At 53.7% G+C, this 18,985-nt stretch overlaps 3 protein-coding genes across 28 annotated transcripts; 1 reads left to right on the top strand and 2 right to left on the bottom strand.

Moving 5' to 3' along the window:
• Positions 1–122: 122 nt before the first annotated feature.
• On the bottom strand, positions 123–3,571 carry Hirip3 (HIRA interacting protein 3). 3 transcript variants are annotated; one of them, NM_172746.3, is made up of 7 exons: positions 2,984–3,528; positions 2,780–2,900; positions 2,574–2,682; positions 1,250–2,331; positions 1,015–1,180; positions 839–937; positions 378–766 (listed from the first exon to the last, which is right to left on the bottom strand). In NM_172746.3, the coding sequence occupies exons 1-7, from the start codon at positions 3,046–3,048 to the stop codon at positions 603–605; spliced, it is 1,806 nt and encodes a 601-aa protein (NP_766334.1). In that variant the 5' UTR covers positions 3,049–3,528; the 3' UTR covers positions 378–602. The 3 variants fall into 3 exon arrangements, 2 of the variants coding, with proteins under 2 accessions (XP_030098389.1, NP_766334.1); XR_001785541.2 differs by lacking the exon at positions 1,015–1,180 and having other exon boundaries at positions 371–766; positions 2,984–3,571; XM_030242529.1 differs by lacking the exons at positions 2,574–2,682; positions 2,984–3,528 and having other exon boundaries at positions 123–766.
• Ino80e (INO80 complex subunit E) lies at positions 3,128–13,916 on the top strand. 14 transcript variants are annotated; one of them, XR_003946467.1, is made up of 9 exons: positions 3,129–3,226; positions 3,483–3,795; positions 3,954–4,024; positions 4,208–4,260; positions 7,548–7,626; positions 7,778–7,824; positions 8,158–8,274; positions 11,920–12,011; positions 12,509–13,067. XR_003946467.1 is itself a non-coding variant. In XM_011241777.2 (9 exons), the coding sequence occupies exons 1-8, from the start codon at positions 3,171–3,173 to the stop codon at positions 11,989–11,991; spliced, it is 822 nt and encodes a 273-aa protein (XP_011240079.1). In that variant the 5' UTR covers positions 3,129–3,170; the 3' UTR covers positions 11,992–12,011; positions 12,509–13,067. The 14 variants fall into 14 exon arrangements, 9 of the variants coding, with proteins under 9 accessions (NP_001357694.1, XP_011240079.1, XP_006507795.1 ...); XR_003946466.1 differs by having other exon boundaries at positions 7,778–7,897; XM_011241777.2 differs by having other exon boundaries at positions 7,713–7,824; positions 8,209–8,274.
• Positions 12,795–18,517, bottom strand: Doc2a (double C2, alpha). 11 transcript variants are annotated; one of them, XM_030242081.1, is made up of 11 exons: positions 18,408–18,517; positions 17,980–18,064; positions 16,638–17,085; positions 16,201–16,280; positions 15,944–16,018; positions 15,729–15,838; positions 14,440–14,566; positions 14,301–14,360; positions 14,054–14,217; positions 13,695–13,963; positions 12,795–13,609 (listed from the first exon to the last, which is right to left on the bottom strand). In XM_030242081.1, exons 3-11 carry the CDS (start codon positions 16,912–16,914, stop codon positions 13,464–13,466), a joined length of 1,308 nt encoding a protein of 435 aa, XP_030097941.1. In that variant the 5' UTR covers positions 16,915–17,085; positions 17,980–18,064; positions 18,408–18,517; the 3' UTR covers positions 12,795–13,463. The 11 variants fall into 11 exon arrangements, with proteins under 11 accessions (XP_030097941.1, NP_034199.1, NP_001355285.1 ...); NM_010069.1 differs by lacking the exons at positions 17,980–18,064; positions 18,408–18,517 and adding an exon at positions 17,468–17,947 and having other exon boundaries at positions 13,695–13,791; positions 13,882–13,963; NM_001368356.1 differs by lacking the exons at positions 17,980–18,064; positions 18,408–18,517 and adding an exon at positions 17,468–17,783 and having other exon boundaries at positions 13,695–13,791; positions 13,882–13,963; positions 16,638–16,993.
• Positions 18,518–18,985: the final 468 nt, after the last annotated feature.

Genomic DNA, 18,985 nt, shown 5'->3' with positions numbered 1-18,985 from the left:
ATTTGTCTATCTTACTACACCTGGGCTCTGATTGGCCAGACGGGTCTACTAAAACTCCCTGTATGAGGCTAAGAGACCCTGGCGGCATGGGAATGAAGATGAACTGAGCCTGAGAGTGTGTGTGTTGTTGGGGTTGAGACCCAGGGCTTTATTCATGCTAGGCATACATTCTTGGAGTCAACTTTACATTGCTAAGGCCAGATTGGCCACACTGGAGGAGGGAGAGCCATACCCTCTCTGATACCATCTGGTGACAGACTGGATGACACAGTACAGGGGCTAGGACAACTCTGGAATCGATAAGAGAGAGAATTCGACTACTAAATTCTTGACCCCAAAGGACAGACAGGGCATGACGGTTTGGGACCAATTTGGATGAAGTAATTACAAACATTTTTTATTGAGTCTTTAAAAACAAACAACAGTCCACTCAAATGCCTGGAGAGGATGCTTGCACATGAACCCCAAGGCCATCTTAGAGAACATGAAATTGAGTAGTGTGCCAATAACTTGGATCCTGCCACTGTAGTCTGTCTTTGGAAGTTGCTTCCACTGACCAGGCTCTTGTATAACAGGGTAAGGTCCACCATGGACACGGGAGTTCAGCTGCTGTCACCGTCACTGCTGATGATATCACGCATATGGGACCAGTCTGGAGGTGCTTGGCGCGGCTGCTCCTCTTCTGAGTCCAGGGTTCGGCGATAAGTCTCTCCTGGGGAGGTCCCTTCCCCTGAAGGGTTCCAGGCATTTCGTCTTCGTGGCCGGCCTGGGAGGTGGGGAGAGAAAAATCAGTTCCCGGACCCCAGGCTCTTCCTTCCCTGAAGCAGAAATTGTTTACCTGTACTGCTGATGATGTTGGCAACATCCAGGGCAGCCACTTCAGCTGCCTCTTCCCGCTGCAGCTTCAGAGCGCGACACTTCTCCAAGGAAGGGTTCCCTGGAGCAGAAGCAGCTTGTGAGGCCTCCTCCCCAGTGCTCAGGCCCTCCTGTAGATCTCAGGCACACCCCTCTCACCCTTCATGCCCAGTGCTTCCAGCTCAGCCCTGAGGACACTCAGGCGCGCCTTGTGGGAGCTGCAGGAGCCCAGCAGCTTCTTGTAGTTTCGGTGGGCACCACAGGCTCGAATGTAACGCTTTAGTCTAGCCACAGCTGGGTGGTCCTCTCCACAGCGAGAGGCAGCCTAATAAGGAGTTTGCAGCTGAAGTCCCTTTTCCTGAGTGGATCCCACCCACCTGGTGTGTCCTCTCACCTTCCGACCTGTGGGTTCTGGACCTGAATCTGATGAAGATGAGGAACTTCGGGCCTTGCCCTTCTGACCTGTGGGTTCTGGACTCGAATCTGATGAAGATGAACAACTTCGGGCCTGGCCGTTCTTGGAGCTCTTGTTGGAAGAGCGGCTCTTCCTCTCCTCTTTGGTGTTTTGTCCTGCCTGGGAGTCACTCACTTCCCTCTCTGTGTCACTGTCACCATTACTGCTGCCTAGGCTGCCTGACTTTGTAGTGCCTTGAGCAGCTGCTTGCTCCTGTGTGCTGTTACTGTCATCCCTGCTGCTTGTGTTCTGCCTCCTCCCACTCTCGGTCTGGGTCCTGACCTTGCTCTTTCTCTTCACCGAGTGCTCTTCTCCCTCCTCACTGCTGTCCCCACTACCCACTGTGCCCTCTTCCTTCTCTGCCTCCCCCTTCTCACTGCTGTCCCCACTGCCCACTGTGCCTCCTTCCTTCTCTGCCTCCCCCTCCTCACTGCTGTCCCCACTGCCCACTGTGCCCCCTTCCTTCTCTGCCTCGCTGTCTCGCAAGCCTCCAGTTGGCCTCCCAGGCCTGCTTTTCTGCTTATAGCTCTTTCTCTCCCTGGCTGTTCTCTCTGCTCTGTTACTTCTGGATCTGGGCTCACTAAGCTCTTTCTTCTTAGCTGGGCTCTCCTCTCCGCTCTCTTCACTCTCCTCCTGGCAGTTAGCACCTGTGCTTCCCTCCACCTTTGCTCTCTGCAGCACAGCCTCCTCCTCACTGCTCCCACTCTCTTCCCTAACCTGCTTCCTGTCTGCCTTGAGTGGTACTTGCTTGTCTTTGGCCCCAGCTTGCTTTCTAACCTGGCCCTTCTGTTCTTGTTTCATGTCCTCCTCTTCCTCGGTGACCTTACCTGATCTAACAGAGCCCTCTGCTTCCCCCTCACTGCTCTCCTCCAATCCCATCTTTGCATCCAGGTCTGTTTGGTGGTCTTCATCTGTGCTCTCAACTGCTTTCTTTAAGGCTCTTCTTAGACATGTCTTCTTGGTTGTCCTGTTCTTTGTTGAGGGTCCTGAGCCATCTGGACTGGATGGTGAAGAGCTGGATTCTGAAACATGGGGATGGGACTGGATGGATTCCTCCCTCTCCTTCCATCTAGAATAGGATGCTTCTAGATCTACTCTGGTTAAGAGTGAAGGGCAGCAAGAAGCACCACAGCTGTGGCCCCAGCTGGTTCCTGACTCACTGTCCCCCAAGCCCCAGCCTTGCAATTAATACATGCGCCTCGCCTTTTGAAGAAACCAATGATGCTGGAGTCACAGACAGATAAACAGGGAAGAAGGCACTAACCTGACTCTGAATTAAAGCGGAACCTTTTCTTCTTTGGGTCACTGCAGGGAGCAGGAGACCTCTTCACTTTGATAAAGTCTGGCTTTCCTTCCCTGGTACCAGCATCCGCCTGTGGGTGCAGCATGAGGGCAAACCGAACCAAGATGCCCTGCCCCAACCCCTCAGCAACAAACCCTGTCTCTGCTGGCCCAGGGTTAGACCCACACCTGCATTTTCGGCAGCTCCTCCTCCACCAGCCGCTTCAACGCCTGCTTCTCTTCAGGTTCAAGATGATCCCGACCCACGTGAATCAAAAATTTCTGTCGCACGATGGCGTGCGTAACCGAGCTACAGAGACACGTGTCATGACAGAGTTCCAGCCTAACCCCTCCCCTTCACAACCCAGACTCTAATACCCAGACTCTATGCACCTGAGGTCCGGGCAAGCTCGAAAGAAGCTGCGAGTGAATTTTCGCATCTCATCTCCCGGCGCCATTTTGCGTCACCAGGGATTGGTTGCTCCCGCCTTTTTTTCTTCAAGGCTGGTTTCCCGAGCGACAGTAGTTTGCGCACGCGCAGTGCGGCGGCTTCGTGAGGAATGGGACCGTTGAGCCTCCGATGTGGAGCACTGAGACGGAAAACTTTGGCCGACCTTGCTTTTTCCTGAGCAGCTGGTGGGTCTTGAGCGAGGTTTCGACTCTTTGCTAAAACTACGTGTTAAAATTTTCGCTAGAAGCCGGTTCGGCGCCGGCAGTCTTTATAACGTAATCAGTTCAATCAATCCCTGTGGTCGGGATTAACAAATTAGGTCGCTTGTTTCGAAAGGCAGAAGGGAGACGGTATTCTCGCTAACATACTGAATTTCTGGTTATATTCTTTTGGTTCCAAATCTTTATAAACAGTTTACAATCAATAATTGTGCCCCCCCAGTGTCCAGCTCCTCTGTGACCTCAGCTCACCGCGAAGCCACTGGAAGCAGCGTTCCTTTCGGGTCTTCCCCCAGGAGGGCGGGCGGTGTGATTACGCTCCCCGCGCGCGGAGGACGCTGGGAGTTGTAGTCCGTTTCATACGGCGTTGCAAAGTCTCCGGAAGTGGAGGTGTGAGAGGCCGGGCGGACTTGGGTAGCGGGACTCTACTCCGGGGCGTTTCTCCCTGGCGGGTCATGAACGGACCAGCGGACGGCGAAGTGGACTACAAAAAGAAATACAGGAATCTGAAGCGGAAGCTCAAGTTCCTCATTTACGTGAGTGCCAGCGTGGGGCGGTTGTGGAGTGTGAGGCCTAACTCGGAGAGGACCTCAGTTTACCCATGTGGTAAAGGGGGTGAGTAGGGAGAGATGTCTCCGGGTTCTGGGTCTTTTATGGATTGCTCTTGGCTCAGCACCCGCCCTGTCCGCCGCAGGAGCACGAGTGCTTCCAGGAGGAGCTCAGAAAGGCGCAAAGGAAATTGCTGAAGGTTTCCCGAGACAAGAGGTAAGGCATCTTGTGGGCACGAGGGCACTGTTAACTCCCAGGGAATCCGTTCTTACGCCGTCCCGGAACAGGATCCCAAATGCATGCAGTCTTAGGAGGATCCAGTGGGTCTCCTAGGAGGGACTAGGTAGGGCTCAAGACCACCAAAATGGGGATACCCACCCTCCTTCCCACTTGTCTCAGTTTCCTTCTAGATCGACTTCTGCAGTATGAGAACGTGGATGAAGACTCCTCTGGTGAGCAAAGTCATGACCACTTTTAGGAAGATATGAGATACTGGCCCTTGAAACACGTGTTCCTAGGTCCACCCTCCTAGGGTCCGGAAGCTGATGCAGGCCCCTCCAATGGTTCTTAAGCCTAGTTGCTGCCTTCTGTCACCTTCTTCCTGTTTTGTCTTTTTTCACCCCATTGGACAAGGTTTCTCTGTGTAGTCCTTTTGTAGACCAGGCTAGCCTGAGGCTAGCCTCAGAAATCCGCCTGCCTCTGCCTCCAAAGAACACACCACGCCTCTGGATTTTCAAGTATTTCCTTATCCACTGTGTTCTAGGTACTGTGCTTGACACAGGCTGGCAAAATGAAGGAAGCCTCTGGCTGCTTGTCATTTCTATCAGTTGTCTATAATAAGTGAAAAAGTAAACTAGAAAGATAAAAGTAGTAGCCATTCCTGTAGTGCATGCCAGAGGCAGAGGCATAGAGTTTGTTACTGAGGCCCAATCTTTAAGAACAAAGGAGACTAACAACTCCTGAAAGCTGTCCACTAATCTCAAAACACTCGCTATAGCATGTAGGTATCTGCACAAACACACTAATGGTATTGAGAAGAAAAGTGGTTTTCTAGGATTTTTTAGAATTATTTATGTTATGTATATGAGTACACTGTAGCTGTCTTCAGACACACCAGAAGAGGGCATCCAGTCCCATTACAGATGGCCTTGAGCCACCACGTGGTTGCTGGGAATTGAACTCAGGACCTCTGGAAGAGCAAGCAGTCGGGCTCTTAACCACTGTACCATCTCTCCAAACCACAAACTAGAATTTTAAGTGATTGGCTAGAGCTTGACGAGGATTAAAGACGGCAGTAACTGCAGAATAACAGGCTGGGTTTCCTTTGCAAAGAGTCAGGAAAATATTTTACTTTATAAAATACTGTCATTGAAGCAAAAACTGCATGGCTCATGTGAAAGCAGCCACAGCCAGCATATTAGGAAACAAAACAACTCGTGTTTTATTAGAATTTTTATTTGTGAGCATGACATTTTGTATTTTATGTAGTTTCATAATCTTTATAGCGTTTTGCTGTTGTTGTTTGAGGTGTAGTCTTCATTTGTAGCTCTAGTTGGTCTTGAACTCATAGTCTCCTAACCAGGCCTCCCCGGTGCTAGAGTTTCATGCTTGTGCCACATGCCCACCCACCTGCGTGGTTTATTTTTTAACATACTTATTTTATGTGCATGGGTGTTTTGCCTGCCTGCCCTGCACACACAGTCCCTTCTGAGGTCGGGGAGGGCGCTGACGGAGTTACAGACAGTTGTAGGCAGTGAAGCGAGTGCCGGGAACTGAACCCAGGTCCTCTGCAAGAGAAGCCAGTGCTGTGCTCTTAGCTCCTGAGCCCACACCTAGTTTCTTTTGAGATAGCTTGTTGAGGAGCACAGACACTTGTTGCTGAACCTGACTGCCTGAATTCAATCCCCAGGTCTTACACTGTAGGAGACAAGGTTCTCTTCAGCTGTACTCTGACCTCCACGTGAGTGTGCCCATATGCACACAAATAAGTAAACGTAACTCTTTTTTTTTAATTTAAATATAAGTTTCAACCTAGCTAAATGAAACTATGTTTCAAAGAAAAGGGGGTGGGTTGTGAAGCAAAGTTTGGTGGAACAGGCCTTTAATCCCAGCCCGTCTTGAGAGGTACAGGCAGGAGAACCATGAGTTCATACGGCTACACAATGCTGTCTCTAAGTAAAAATGAAAAGCTACAAATGCAAAACCCACCTGGGCATGGTGCCTTGTATCTGTAATCCCAGCATTGGGAAGCTGAGACAGGAGGATATATCGCTCTAAGTTCCAAGCCGGCTTGAGCTACAAAGTAAGACCCTGTCTCAAATAAAACTAAACAAATGAGAGCCAGTTAGGCATGGTGAAACATGTCTCTAATGTTAACACTTCGGCCGGTGAGCTTGAAAGCCAGCCTCGTCTACATATTGAATTCCAAGCCAACCTGGGTTACCCAGAGCCATCTTATCAACAGTATGTTCCAGCTTGTAGAGCACAGAAAAGCAAGTATGATCTGAACTGTGTATGAATGAGAAAACAACTTTAAGCGGTGTGTAGGAATTGAAGCAGCAGTTCACCTGTGAGTGATGTCTAGGTGAGTGGTGTTGATGAGGACGGTCGGTGTGTGCGGCAAGAGCAGAAAGACAGATTGCTGGTTTTCCAACCTAAGTTTTGTTGTTGTTGTTGTTTTGTTTTGTTTTACAATTAACTTTAAATTGTAGGCAAAGAGCTAAAGAGATGTCTTTGCAGTTAAAAGCACCTACTGCTCTTGGGAAGGACCTGGGTTCAGTTCCCAGTACCTACGTGCAGCTCACAAGCATGTCACTGTTCCAGGGGGTTGAATGCCTTCTTCTGACTCTCTCAGACTTGTGCATGAACATTCCACACATACACATACTCACACACAAACACATAACATACACATAACATACACATAAACATGGGGAGAGAATAGCAGGAAGATCTCTCTGAGTTCCAGGCCATCCAGGGATGCACATACCTTGAGAGTGTTTCAGATATAAGTAAAGGATCCAAGATAACATGTATCATCTTGTGTGGTGAGTGCTGAGGGAATGGGGAGTCTCCTAGGAAGAACACTGAGCTAGCAATTAACCGAAGCGCCAGAGGCCCTGGACCATCTCCTTAGGATTTTGGTGGTTTTTGGGTTGGTTTGGTTTGGTTTTTCGAGACAGGGTTTCTCTGTGTAGCCTTGGCTGTCCTGGAACTCACTCTGTAGACCAGGCTGGCCTCGAACTCAGAAATCCGCCTCCCTCTGCCTCCCAAGTGCTAGGATTAAAGGCGTGCGCCACCACGCCTGGCGGCTTTAGTGGTTTTGAGGGGTCTCTAGATAAGGAAAATGGAGCAAAACCTGAGGGTTACTTAGAGGCACATGAAAGAGTGGCCTGTGATGGTCAGAGGATCTGAGACCTGAGTTCGGATTCTGTACACACCTTCCGAGCTCAGTGGGCTCATCCAGGAAGCACAGGTGATGGACTTACAGAAACACCAGAAGAGTGTAATGGAGCCTGGCAAGTCACATGTGTGACAAGAGTGCCGTGGAGCTGCCGGCATGAGAAGTAAATATGAGAGCTGAGGACCCCACCCACCCACCCACCCAGAAGCACATGCTCGAATGTGTGCCAGCGGGGAAGTCACCTTCCCTACCTAGCACTCTCTGTGGTGTTGAGGTTGCAGACCTCCAAGGTGGATTGGGAAACTCTACAACCCCACTGACCAGCCCTCCCCACAGATTCAGATGCCACCGCATCTTCAGATAACAGTGAGACAGAGGGGACACCCAAGTTGTCTGACACGCCAGCCCCTAAGAGGTAAGCAGGAGCCAGAATCTTCCAGGGCAGGGATGGGGACCTGGGCTTTCCAGCTGCCTCTAACTCTCCTCCCTATCCTTCTCCAGGAAGAGAAGCCCCCCCATGGGAGGTGTCCCATCCCCTTCCAGCCTCTCCTTGCCTCCTTCAACAGGCTTTCCCCTGCAGACTTCTGGGGCCCCCTCCCCATACCTGAGCTCGGTGAGTTGGGACCAAGGCTAAGAGGCAGTGTGCTACTGTGCCTGGGAATGCTGTGGGTGTCATTTGGGCAAGGGTGAGTCCTACCAACTCAGAATGTGTGCACATGTGGCCAGCAAGTAACCTGTGGCGGGTGTGAGTCAGGGCTGCCTACTCTTGGCTGTGTAGGACTAGGGGCAGACCCAGGACACAGTCCTGCTGCTGTCCCTTCCTTCTGTTCTCAGGAGCCTGGGAGCCACACTCATCAGCATGTCTTTTGTTTTCCATTCTCCTGTGTACATTTCCTCCCTTCACCTACTCCATTTCCCATCTCCATCTTCCTGCTCCCACCTGCAGCTGGCTTCTCCCCCTTACCCCCCATTCCCTTCTGACTACCTGGCCCTGCAGCTGCCTGAGCCCAGCCCCCTGAGGCCCAAGCTGGAGAAACGGCCCCGCCTACCCCGGAAACTCAAGGTACCCTGATGTGGGACTATAGGGAGGGGCCACAAAGGCAGGACTTAGATCTAAAGGAGGCTTAACACTAGGGGGCATGTACAGGAACTGACTGGTTTTGCTTGAGAAAAGGTCTCTTATAGCATTAGTTAGGAGGATAACTTGAACTCCTGGTTCTCCTGTCCCCACTTTCAGGTGCTAGGATTACAAGTGTATGCCACCACACCTGGTTTATGCAGTGCTGAGAGTTGAGCCCAGGGCTTAGTGCATGCTAGGCATACCAACTGGGCTACACCCCAGCCCAGTGTCCAGGAATGTTGAAAGGTAAATTTGAATTGCTTAGTCTCCGGCCAAGGCTCGGCACTGAAGGCAGAGGGAAGGACTGTGCTGGCAGTGGTCTGGGAGGACTCCCAGTTCGGAGGCTTGAGGTCCTGCCTCGGCCTACGTGTGTGACCAGGGCCTGCAGCATGGCTAGAGGGAAGTGTCTCTGTACACATACGAGTACTGCATGCAGCCCTGGAGCTGTCAGGCTTGTGGGGTTTAGAGTCTAGTCAAGGCTCCCACAATTCAGAACAGTGTGACTCTGAGCAAGTATCCTAGACTCAAAGTGATCAAACCAGTTGAAACCAGCAAGTGTCCTGGAGCACCTCCTGTGTTGACTATCCTAGCTGGACACTGAGACAAACCCCCGTACAGAGCTCCTGTTCTGGCAAAATTGACACAAGATCAGTAAGATAGATTGGCCCTAGTAGGAAAAAGGAACCGAATGGATGGGACTTAGAGGAGGATAATCTAGGGTGCTATTGAGTGCGTACAGGAAGCAGGCCACGAGGAGTCTGGGAAAGGGTTTCAGTCTGGGGAACGTGCTCCTTGAAAGATGAGGAAGCTGGGTGTGTGTAGCTCGCGTCCTTAATCTCAGCATTATGGAGACAGAGGTAGGTGAATTCTTATGCGTTCAAGGCCAGCCTGGTCTACAAAGTGAGTTCTAAGCCAGCGAAGGCTGCATTGTCAGGATGTGTCTCAAAACAAGCAAGCAAGAAAAAAATAAAAACAAAAAACAAATGGGGAGGAAGCTGGGCCAGTGATGAGAGCAGATAAGTGCCAAGGGTGGAAGCACATGGCCTGAGGGGCTAGAGAGACTGGGCTTATGTGGGAGTGGAGCGAGAGCTGCTTGGGCAGGGAGCAGGGCAAGGTCTGGTTCCGCTTGCATTTTTAGACACATAGACAGCATGGCTCTGTGGAGACAGGCCTGGGTACAGTCAGATGGTGAGAAGGCAGTGATTGCAAGAGCCCTGCAGAGTGCACCATGGATCCATGTCAGAGAAGGTCTGCGAGGTTTCTGGAGAGGCCCAGTGTGTGAGAAGGAGAAGGGATCCCAGGATTCCAGGCTCTTACCCGAGAGTGAGATGCAGACTGGCAGCTTTCCTGAGATGAGGAGGATGGGAGTAGCGGATTCTAGAAGGGAGACCTGTGGAGAGGACATCTGGAGATGCTCACTAGACAGTGCCTGTGTGAGCTGGGCCTCTATAGGGCTGTCTGAATGGAGAAGTGGGAAGGCTGAAGGTAGAGCTCTGGAGTGTGAGAAGCAAGCCTAAGCTAATGAGACCTGGTAATAATGCCCACCAGCTGGGAGGCAAGGCTGATAGGGACCAGGCTAACGAGCTCTCGGTGCTCTGACAGCACAAGCAGAATCAGAGAGTGTATTTATAGTGACTGAGAGTGTGAACGCTGCCTGGCATGGTGCTGTACACCTTTAAGTCCAACACTTAAACTGTGGAAGGCAGAGGCAGGTGACTATGAGTCTGATGCTATCCTGATGTACATAGCAAGTTCTAGGCCAGCCGGGGCTGTATCTCTGTCTCAGAGAAAGAAGGAATAGTGAGGGGAGAGAGAAAAATAAAGGATGAATGAATGAGTTCTTGGGATTAGAAAAAGGACTCGGTGGTTAAGATGGTTTGCTGCTATTCCAAGGAACCCAAGCTTTTGAAAAGCAGCTCACACCTACCTGTACTCTAGTTCCGAAGGATTAAGTATGAATTCTTAGGACTAGGCATGTGGCTCAGTAGTAGTTCTTGCCTGGCATTTTCAAAGCCCTGAGTTTGACCCCTAGCACTGGGAAAACAGTTGGGATAGTGATGTATACTGGCCTTTGTTGAAAGCATTCAGGACAGTGGGAGAAAAGACACAGCAACCTAGGGCAGGTAAGAGCTTGGGCGTGTTTGGATGCAGTGACTGGGTTGGCAGGGAAAAGCTAGAGTCAACCGCTTTTGCTTCTGGGCACTGGGAACCATGGAGGGGCTAACAGAGTACAGGGTCAGTAAGATTAGGATCTTCCTGGGGTGAGGGGGTGGGGGAGGTGCAGTGCGGCTGAAGGACACTGAGAGGTGAGGGAGGCCTCGATGCTCACACTGAAGAGCCGCGGCCCAGAAGCTTCTAGGTGGGCGGCAGAGGAGGTAGCAAGGGTGCTGGAGCTTTGGCCTGAGCTGGATTTGAATCCAGCACTTTCACATACTCACCATGTGACCTTGGGCATGTCACTGAACTCTGTTTCAGTCATGGAGAGGCTAAAATGAGTGAAGGGCGAGAACATAGCCTGTCTAGCCAGTGCCTGTGCCTTGGCAGCCCCATAGAGCCACATTGGCTGCTCTCGGTCAGGCTGAGGAGGTCCTGGGGAGTGGGTGGTGATGCTGAGGGGGTCCTGTAGAGGCCTGGTCCCCCTGGAGTTGTCCTCTTTAGTCATGTGTGTGCATCCAATTCTCTGTGTGCTCAGTTGTCTTGGTTACTTTTCCATCACTGTGACACCTATTTGGGACTTGTGGATTTAGAGGACTAGAGCCCATGAGTCTGGGGCGGGCAGAGGGGAGAGAGAGAGAGAGAGAGAGAGCCCCTGAGCTAGCTGAGAAGACTGAGAGCTTTCGGAAAGTCCAACCTCACTGCCAGCGACACATCTCCTCCAACAAGGCCAGCTACTTAATGCTGTACAGTGTCACCAGCTAGGGACCAAATATTCAAACATAAGAGCCTATGGGGAGGCATTCTCATTCAGACCACCACAGGGGTCCTGGTTCTTTCCAGAGCTGGCCCTCCTGTCTGCCATCCATGTTTTCTGAGACTTCGCCTTCTCTAGCTCCCTCTCATCACTCCACAAGCAGAGGTAAGGGAGGGGGTCCTTGAGAAGCATAGAGCAGCCCACAGGCCAAGCAGGGATGGCAATGTCAGGAGGTCATTGTAGAGACCACACATACGTGCTACTTGCTACCCCAGCCACATGGCCACCTTGGGTGCTACACAGTGAGGGCCAGCACCCTATTCCTTTAACTTCTATTTCCTCACCAGTTCCTTCCTCTGATATATGACCCCACCTCTCTTCTAGGATGGTCTATAAAGTAGAGATTATTGGTAGACATCACTTAGGCCATATTAGGTGTTCAGTTTACGCCCATGGCACATGAGCTGTCACAAGCATCCAGAGAGCTCTCTCGAGGGAGGATGTGTGAGGACCTGGCAGGGTGGGGCAAGCAGAGTCCTTTCAACCTTAGAGGACAAGGCGTGACTTTGACCAATAGAATAGAGCCAGCCTGTTAGGCACACTTCACTGCCCATCCTGAGGGCAGCCAAGGCCAAGGCCTCAGGCAGAGGAGTGACATGCTCAGGTTTGTGTTCTAGAGCGATCACTCTGGCCGCAGTGTGGAGGAGGAGCTGGAGCTGGGAGAGGCTGAAGGCAGGGAGTCCAGTTAGGAGGCTGGTACCTAGACCAGGTGAGCTGAGAGAAGGTCCTGGCCCAGGCTGGTGGCTGCTGGGGTCCCAAGGAGGGGCTCATCCACGATGTCACAGAAACTGGGGAGCAAAGCTACTGCTTAGGCTTCTGGCTTAGGTAGCCTGTGATGCCTACTATAACCCAGTGAACCCCACAGGTGGAGGAGGGAGAGCCGACCAGTGGTGGCAGGTGGTGCCCAGAGGCAGGAAGAAGGCGCTGGTCCTGAATCTGGCTGTAACTGCTGGCACAGAGCAACCAGAGTGCCTTGCTAGAAAGGGAAGAGCCCAGCTTTTCTGTCAGGCTCCCTGTCAGACTCCCCTCACCCCATCCCCATCATGCCTCCATCACTGCCCCTCACCCCAGGAACTTCATGGCGTGAGATTGAGGGGCTGCGGTGGGCCCCCGCATACACCTTGAATGCCTTTCAGTGGGCACTGTGCATCTTCCTCGTGCCGATGCCTCTGACTAGACCTCTTTACGTTTCTCCCTCTGCTGCAGATGTCGGTTGGACCCCCTGACTGCCCCGTGGGTGGGCCGCTGGCTTTCCCAGCCAGGGGTTCTGGTGCCAGTGTTGGGGCAGCCCTGACCCCCCTGCCTCCTCCCAAGATGCCTCCACATACAATCCTGAGCACCGTCCCTCAGCAGATGTTCAGCGATGCAGGCAGTGGGGATGACGCCCTGGACGGAGATGACGACCTGGTGATCGACATTCCAGAGTAGCCACCCAGTGCCACCTGCCAGGCACCTCACAGCACTCCTCCTGTGCCAGCAAACTCAAGCCCACTTCCTCAAGAGATGTTTATTGATGCCCAGTTGCCATGCTTCGGCCACTGACACAATCAGAAAAGGCGTAAACATGCACAATGTCCCCGAGGAAGGTGGCAGGGTCCTGCCCTTACATCCCAGCCCCATCCAGGGAACAGTTATTTAAACGAGTGGCCAAAAGGGTCTGCTACATCTTCGGGAGGTAGAGACCTACGGTGGCCGCCCCTTTAGAAGAGCAGCTACGCAGGGCTGGGATTTAGTGAAGGCTCTGTATTAAAGAGTTGGCTCTTTCTTTCCTTGTCCTTTCCTCTATTTGGAAACGTCCTCCTCTAATCTTCCCTAATCCGACCCCCTCCCTGTGGGGCAGGGGACCAGGCAGCCTGGAAAGGCCAAGAAAGGAGCTGCAGGATGGGGTGGGGCACTGGCAGGAGACTCCCACGTGGCCCTGTGCACGGGTGGTTGCATATTTGCAGGTAACAGCAAGGCAGGCAGGAGGAAGTTTGCATATGTGAATATAGCTCTCCACAGTCCCTCACAAGAAGACAGGCCCGTCACAGAGACTCACAAAAATAAGACAGGTAGTGTGGGGCAGGGGCATCCCACCCCATGTAAACGTGCAACACACTCGTGCGAAGGTTGGGTACTGGACCCGGCCCCAGAGGGCCTGTGATGGACAGCTGCTGTTCACTCAAGCCAAAGGGTAAGCCCCTGCTGCAGGGGGCAGCTCGCTGGTCAGAGTATGCCAGCGCTCCAGGGCTGTGTCCGGCTGATGTAGACAGTCATTCCAGTGTTTCTGGGCCTCTCCCCGGGCTCCTGGCCCCAGAGACACACCACCTGAAGAACAGGCAAGGCAGGCCAACGTGTCAGCGCCCACTCTCCTCCACTTCCCTCAGAGCACCTGGTGGGCTCTGCCACTCACCTATGAAGTCATTGGATTTGCCAATGTCGTAGTCCCAGACTGTGACCTCCAGGGTCTTAGTGGCCAGAGTGGAGAGTTCAATCTCATAGAAGAATTCCTGAGAACAAAGGCAGGCGGTGCTTTCTGTGAGGCCTAACCACATCGCTGTCCCCAGCCCAACTTTATTTCTACTCCCTGACATTTTTACCTCATTAAATTCCGGATTTAGTGTCTTCTTCTTTACACATGTTTTGTGCTTGGATTTCTTATCCACATCTGGTCTCAAGTACCTAGGGGGTAAGAGAGGAACGTGAAGTTGGTTAGAGACAGGCTAGGCCCCAGAGCAGTTAGGCTGGGGTCAGGCTTGGGCAAGGGCTCACGTCTTCACATAAGGGTCAGAGTAGCCGTTAACATCCATTGCAGCCAGGTGCGCACAGCGAACAATGCCCACCAGCAGCCCATGCCGCCGAGAGCTGTAGCTGAGGCTCAGCAGGATGCGCCCGCGCTCTTCCAGCAGCCCAGGTCCCTGCTCTGCCTGCTCCAGCTGCCAGAGAAGGGGGCAGAGGTGAGTCTACAGGCTCTCCCCACCTCCCACCCAGACAGGGCTCTCGGCATCATTCGCCTCACCTCCTTCAGGTAACAGGATATGCCCCTCAGCGCCGCAGACATTGAAGAGGGTGAAGGAAGCTGAGGGGGGGAAAGAAAAGGTTCTGGCAAGCTGACCTTTCCAGATCCCCTCCCCCGTACCTGTTAGACCCACACGGACCGGGACCTGGCGCTCAAGGCAGATGTTAAAATGCTTCTTCTGTGAAGGCTTGAGGCGGCGGAGGGGCACTCGGATCTCCCCAATGAATTCATTGTGGCTCAGCTTGTCCTCATCACAGACAGAGATCCTGGCAGGGAACTGCAGGGTCAGGGCCCCTGGGTATCTGAGCCCCACTCCGGAGGGAGAAAAAGGTCCTCGGACCAGTCCCAGCTCTGCCCTAAGTTCACCTCATCTGTAAAACGGGTGGGAGCTTGAGAAGGGTAAGTGGATCTGCCCAAGGCTGTCCAGTATCTTATCAAGAATTACCCAGCTGAACAGGACGTCCTCGTCCTCGCAGCTTTTAGAACTGCTCCATTCCCCACCTGGGGACAAGTGCCAGCTGAACGCTACATGTGTGTCTGGGTGGGTATGGCCAGACACAGTGGTAGTAACCAGCCAATGACTCCTGATTGACTTGGGTGCCTTGTTTTTCCCCATTTGAGCAAGGCCCAGGTGCAGCAGTATGGTGTTGAGACATGAGTGGTTATGGTGTGAAGGTGTGTTGAAATTCCAGCCCTGCTCATTACCTGTGTGACCTTGGACAAGTCATCCAAGTGTCCTCACAATGCTGTTATGAGGATTAAAACAGAGACACGCTCCCTAGGAGCTGGGTAGGGTGGCACGAAGTCCAGGGCTAGCCTGGGCCGACCCGGTAGAAACAACACACTGCCTGTGACCTTGAGGGTCCACTGTCTACTGTGAGGCCACTTTTGCTGCTGCTGCCTTCGTCTGTCCCATGATAAGAGGCCCTCTGCGGCTCTCTATTACTCAGGAGTAAAGTCTTTCCTGGCCTGGACTCAGCTGCCACACTCTCCTTTAGGGGTGCTTTCTCACACCTAGGGTGGTGGCAAGTTCTCTGACCGGGAAGACTTTCCTCCTCAGATTATAGGTAGATATGGCATAGGGCAGGCAGCCCGGGGTGTGTAGATCTGACTGAAGCCAAAGGCTATGGAAGGGGGTCTTGGAGAGCAGAGAAATCTTTCCAGAAGAGGCATGTTTGGGGCTGAGCCTCAGATATCAAAGACTGAGGTTGGCAGGGGAAGCCAAGAACTTGTAGGCACGGCTGAAGGCCTTCGGATGCCAAACCCAGGCCCCAGCTAGAAGACCTGTAAGAACATTTGAACCTGCTGCTGAGGGGCTGGGGAGCCACTGGGTATGGTGGGGTATCAACGAGACAGTCTTGATCGGACATAAAGAGATGGACCAAACAAACATTACAATGCCAGCTTGCCCAGAGGCGCTGCCCTCACCTGAGCACCTTGTGGGTGATGTCATCATCCGTGATCCCGCTGTACGTCAGCTCCTCATTCCACACAGGGTTCAGTGTGTTCCTCTGTGTCTTGGTTTTTAGCTTATTGGCCTGGGGCATGGGGGACAAAGGGTTCTGATGCATGGACCCTGCCAGCCCCAAAGGTGGGGGTAGGAAGGGACCCATAAACCAAGCCGGTCCTGGAAGGAGACATACCTTGCAGGCTCCTGGCAGGAGGTGAAGCTTTACATAGGGGTCAGCCAGGCCATTGAAATCCATGGGCTTGAGGCCCTGGAGGACAGGATGCAAAGGGGACTTTAGACCCCCAAGCCTTTCTCCCGCCTCCTGCAGGACTAGATTCCCCACAGAGTACAGTTCCAGAGATGCAGAAGGAGCAGGAAGGAGTACCTCTGATTGGGGGGAAGATGGAACCTCTCCCCAAGGGTGACAGCCTAGGAAGGAGGGATACACACCTTGGCCCTGAGGATTCTACAGTGCAGCATGCAGGAAGCCTGATCATAGAGAAGGTCAAATTCCAGTGTGCCCAGGGCGGCTGCAGAAAAAGGGCAAGGAGAGAGAGAGAAGGTAGTATGAGTCTTTGGTCCAGGTCAAGGTGTGAGACCTGGTGGCTAAAAGGATGTGTCCACATCTCTGCTGGCCTGCCAGTGTATGTGCAGGAGGCTGAGCAGCCATGTGCATGCCTGCGTCTAGGTCCCTGGCTCGGCCGCAACTGTCTGTGTGGGTGGTGGAGTGTCTCAGCAGAAATATTGAATATTGAGCCTTGCTGAAGCTGTAATCTGCACCCAGACTGCAGCTGTGGTGGCGGGACTGCCCTCCCTCCTCCCCATCCTCCACGCACACATTCAGGAGGCTGCTCTCTCCCACAAGCTCACTGAGCCCCCAGACTCACTGGTATCATCCGAGTCGTAGCTGTCTACCTCAGCTCCATCGTCGGGTGTAGTGGCCCCAAGGAGAGCCGCAGGGGGGGCCAGAGCCAGAGGGGCCAGATGAGCTGGGGCTTCCCCGCAGCCCGTGCCACCGCCGCCGCCGCCACCCTCTGGTCCTGGCCCCCTGCGAGGGAAGTAGTCGGAGATCTGGCGGATGGGCCTGATGGGTCCAGGGCACACGTTGATGGCCATGTGCTCCTGGATGTTGATGGTCATGCGATCGCCCCTGCGGCCCCTCATGCAGCACCTCTGACTGGGAGACGGGTGTAGAGCTGGAGTGGCCGGCTGGGGTCTGTAGGAACCTCACTGCCCTCCCTTCCTGGGTGTCGAGGGAAAAGATGATCTGCGCTGGCTGGTGGGCAGGCAGGAGGCCTGGCTTCACAAAGGGCTGGGTGGGTTGCCAGATCAGTCCTAAAGCAGACAGGTCGTGACTCCCCCTTAACCCTGCTCACTACCTGCACATTGTCCCTCTGTCACCTTTCCAGGGTTTTCCTCTCATCCTGGGCTCTCCCTCTGTCCCCATCCCCTCAAGTCCTCCAGGGACCCCACAGCTTCCCTCCTTTGCTGCTTGCTCTGAAGCTCTGGCCATCTTCTGCACCAGGCGCGGGGCTGGCCAGGGTGTCACCCACCCCTCTAGGCTTCTCTTCACTCAGCCCAAGCTTCTGCCTGCCTGCCTGCCTGCCTGCCTATCCCTAACCCGGGTCATCCGTTCTCCCAAGGTAGGGACCCCCTGCCTCGTTTTCTCCGCCTCTCACCCTCACCCGCGCTCCCCTGGCCAGTCCAGCCCCCGCACCTGTCCCTGAGCCTCCAACAGGTGCCCGGCACGGGCGGCCCGTGGGCGCAGGCTGGGCGGCGGCGGCGACTGCGGCGCGGCGGGCGAGGACCGAGCGAGAAGCGGCGCGGGGCGGGAGTGGCGGGAGCTGCTGCGGGCGGCCGGGAGGGGCGCGGGGCGCAGAGGGCCAGACACGGGCCCCAGAACGCACGCGAGTGCACACTCGACACGTGTGCTCGTGCTCACGCCCGCCCGTGAGCCTTGGGCCAGCTCACACGCGTGCACACTCACCCGAGAACTTGGCGTGCACCTCCGCGAGAGGCGCCCGGTGTTCCCCAGCTCCTCCCGGGAGACCCAGGCCCCCGCCCCGCCGCGCAGCCCTGGCGCCTCCCGCTGCCCCGCCTCTCGCCTTCGCTGGCTCCCAGGGCTCCAGGGCCCGACCACCCGGCCTGGTTGCCATAGCGACGCTGGTTTCCACTCACACCCCCATCCTAGAAAGCACCAGAGGGGAAAGGAAAGGGCAGCTGTCCTACCCCTGGGTGTCCGTGGGTGTGGCTTAGAGATCCGCAGTGACCTAGGGACCCGCCGGCGAAAGAGGAGAGACCTGCTCCTGCCGCTCTGGGGAACCACATTCGGAAGAAGACTGGCTTTCCCATCCCTCCTTCCATCTTGTGATTCAACTCAGCCCTTAGAACCTAGGTCTCTTTATCAGACCCACATCTCCCACCACCCTCTGTCATCTCCAGTTCTGTCCCTCGAACCTTCAGTTACCACGAACTGCCTCCTGCCTCTCGCCACTAGCCTTCTGTCTTGTTTTTTAAATATCTTAATGGGCATTAGCCAGATGGGAAGCTTGGGTTGGCCTTGAACTCCTGACTCTCCTACCTCACTGGGATTACAGGCTGTGTGCTAACAGGAGGCTTCAACCCTAACCTTTGATTTTCTTGCGTCCTGAACTTACCTCCTGGAAAGACCAAATCCTCAGAGAGGCCCTTCAAGCCAAGAATCCCCTGGCCACAGCTGGCAAGTAACCTTCAGTTTCAGAGCATTGCCGCCACCTCTAGGATCCTTTGCTCCTGAAAACTGCCTTCCGGGTCATTACAGTCACCTGATCCTAGCAGTCTTCTGGAGTGCACACACACACACTCACACACACACACACACACACACACACACACACACACACTTATATCTCTCTATATTCCTCTATCCATAACCCTTAGACTCAGCTCTGATGACAGTTTAAATCTCCCTGTTTACAGCCGGGGAGTTGCGGCAGAGAACAGGGGCTGATTCATCTCGGACCGGCCTGACACTAAGTCAGCCTCACTAAATATTGGGACTCAACAGAGAAATTCTTCTGCCCAACATGTGACTATGCTTAATACTGACTAACTGTACACTTGAACATTGTCCAGGCCTGCGGCCCCTGGTACAGTGTATGATCCCTAACACCAAATAAAAAAGATAACATGGGCTGGGCATAGTGGCACACAATTTTAATCCCAGAACTCGGGAGGCAGAAGCAGGCGGATCTCT

This window comes from Mus musculus, chromosome 7 (genome assembly GCF_000001635.26).
Source record: "Mus musculus strain C57BL/6J chromosome 7, GRCm38.p6 C57BL/6J".
Taxonomy (NCBI): Eukaryota; Metazoa; Chordata; class Mammalia; order Rodentia; family Muridae; genus Mus; species Mus musculus.
Note: the sequence above shows the minus strand (reverse complement) of the source record. Positions and strands in the feature narration are given on the sequence as shown.

Coding starts and splice junctions, on each gene's coding strand:
- Doc2a (XM_030242081.1), bottom strand. CDS start 16,914: ATGAGGGGCCGCAGGGGCGATCGCATGACCATCAACATCCAGGAGCAC. Junction 15,839..15,943: donor TCCTGCCAGGAGCCTGCAAG/GTATGTCTCCTT, acceptor CCCATGCCCCAG/GCCAATAAGCTAAAAACCAA. Junction 13,964..14,053: donor TCTGACCCTTATGTGAAGAC/GTGAGCCCTTGC, acceptor CTTACCCCCTAG/GTACTTGAGACCAGATGTGG.
- Ino80e (NM_001370765.1), top strand. CDS start 3,171: ATGTGGAGCACTGAGACGGAAAACTTTGGCCGACCTTGCTTTTTCCTG. Junction 3,227..3,482: donor TGCTTTTTCCTGAGCAGCTG/GTGGGTCTTGAG, acceptor GTGCCCCCCCAG/TGTCCAGCTCCTCTGTGACC. Junction 4,025..4,207: donor AAGGTTTCCCGAGACAAGAG/GTAAGGCATCTT, acceptor CACTTGTCTCAG/TTTCCTTCTAGATCGACTTC.
- Hirip3 (NM_172746.3), bottom strand. CDS start 3,048: ATGGCGCCGGGAGATGAGATGCGAAAATTCACTCGCAGCTTCTTTCGA. Junction 2,901..2,983: donor CGAGCTTGCCCGGACCTCAG/GTGCATAGAGTC, acceptor GTGTCTCTGTAG/CTCGGTTACGCACGCCATCG. Junction 1,181..1,249: donor CAGAACCCACAGGTCGGAAG/GTGAGAGGACAC, acceptor ACTCCTTATTAG/GCTGCCTCTCGCTGTGGAGA.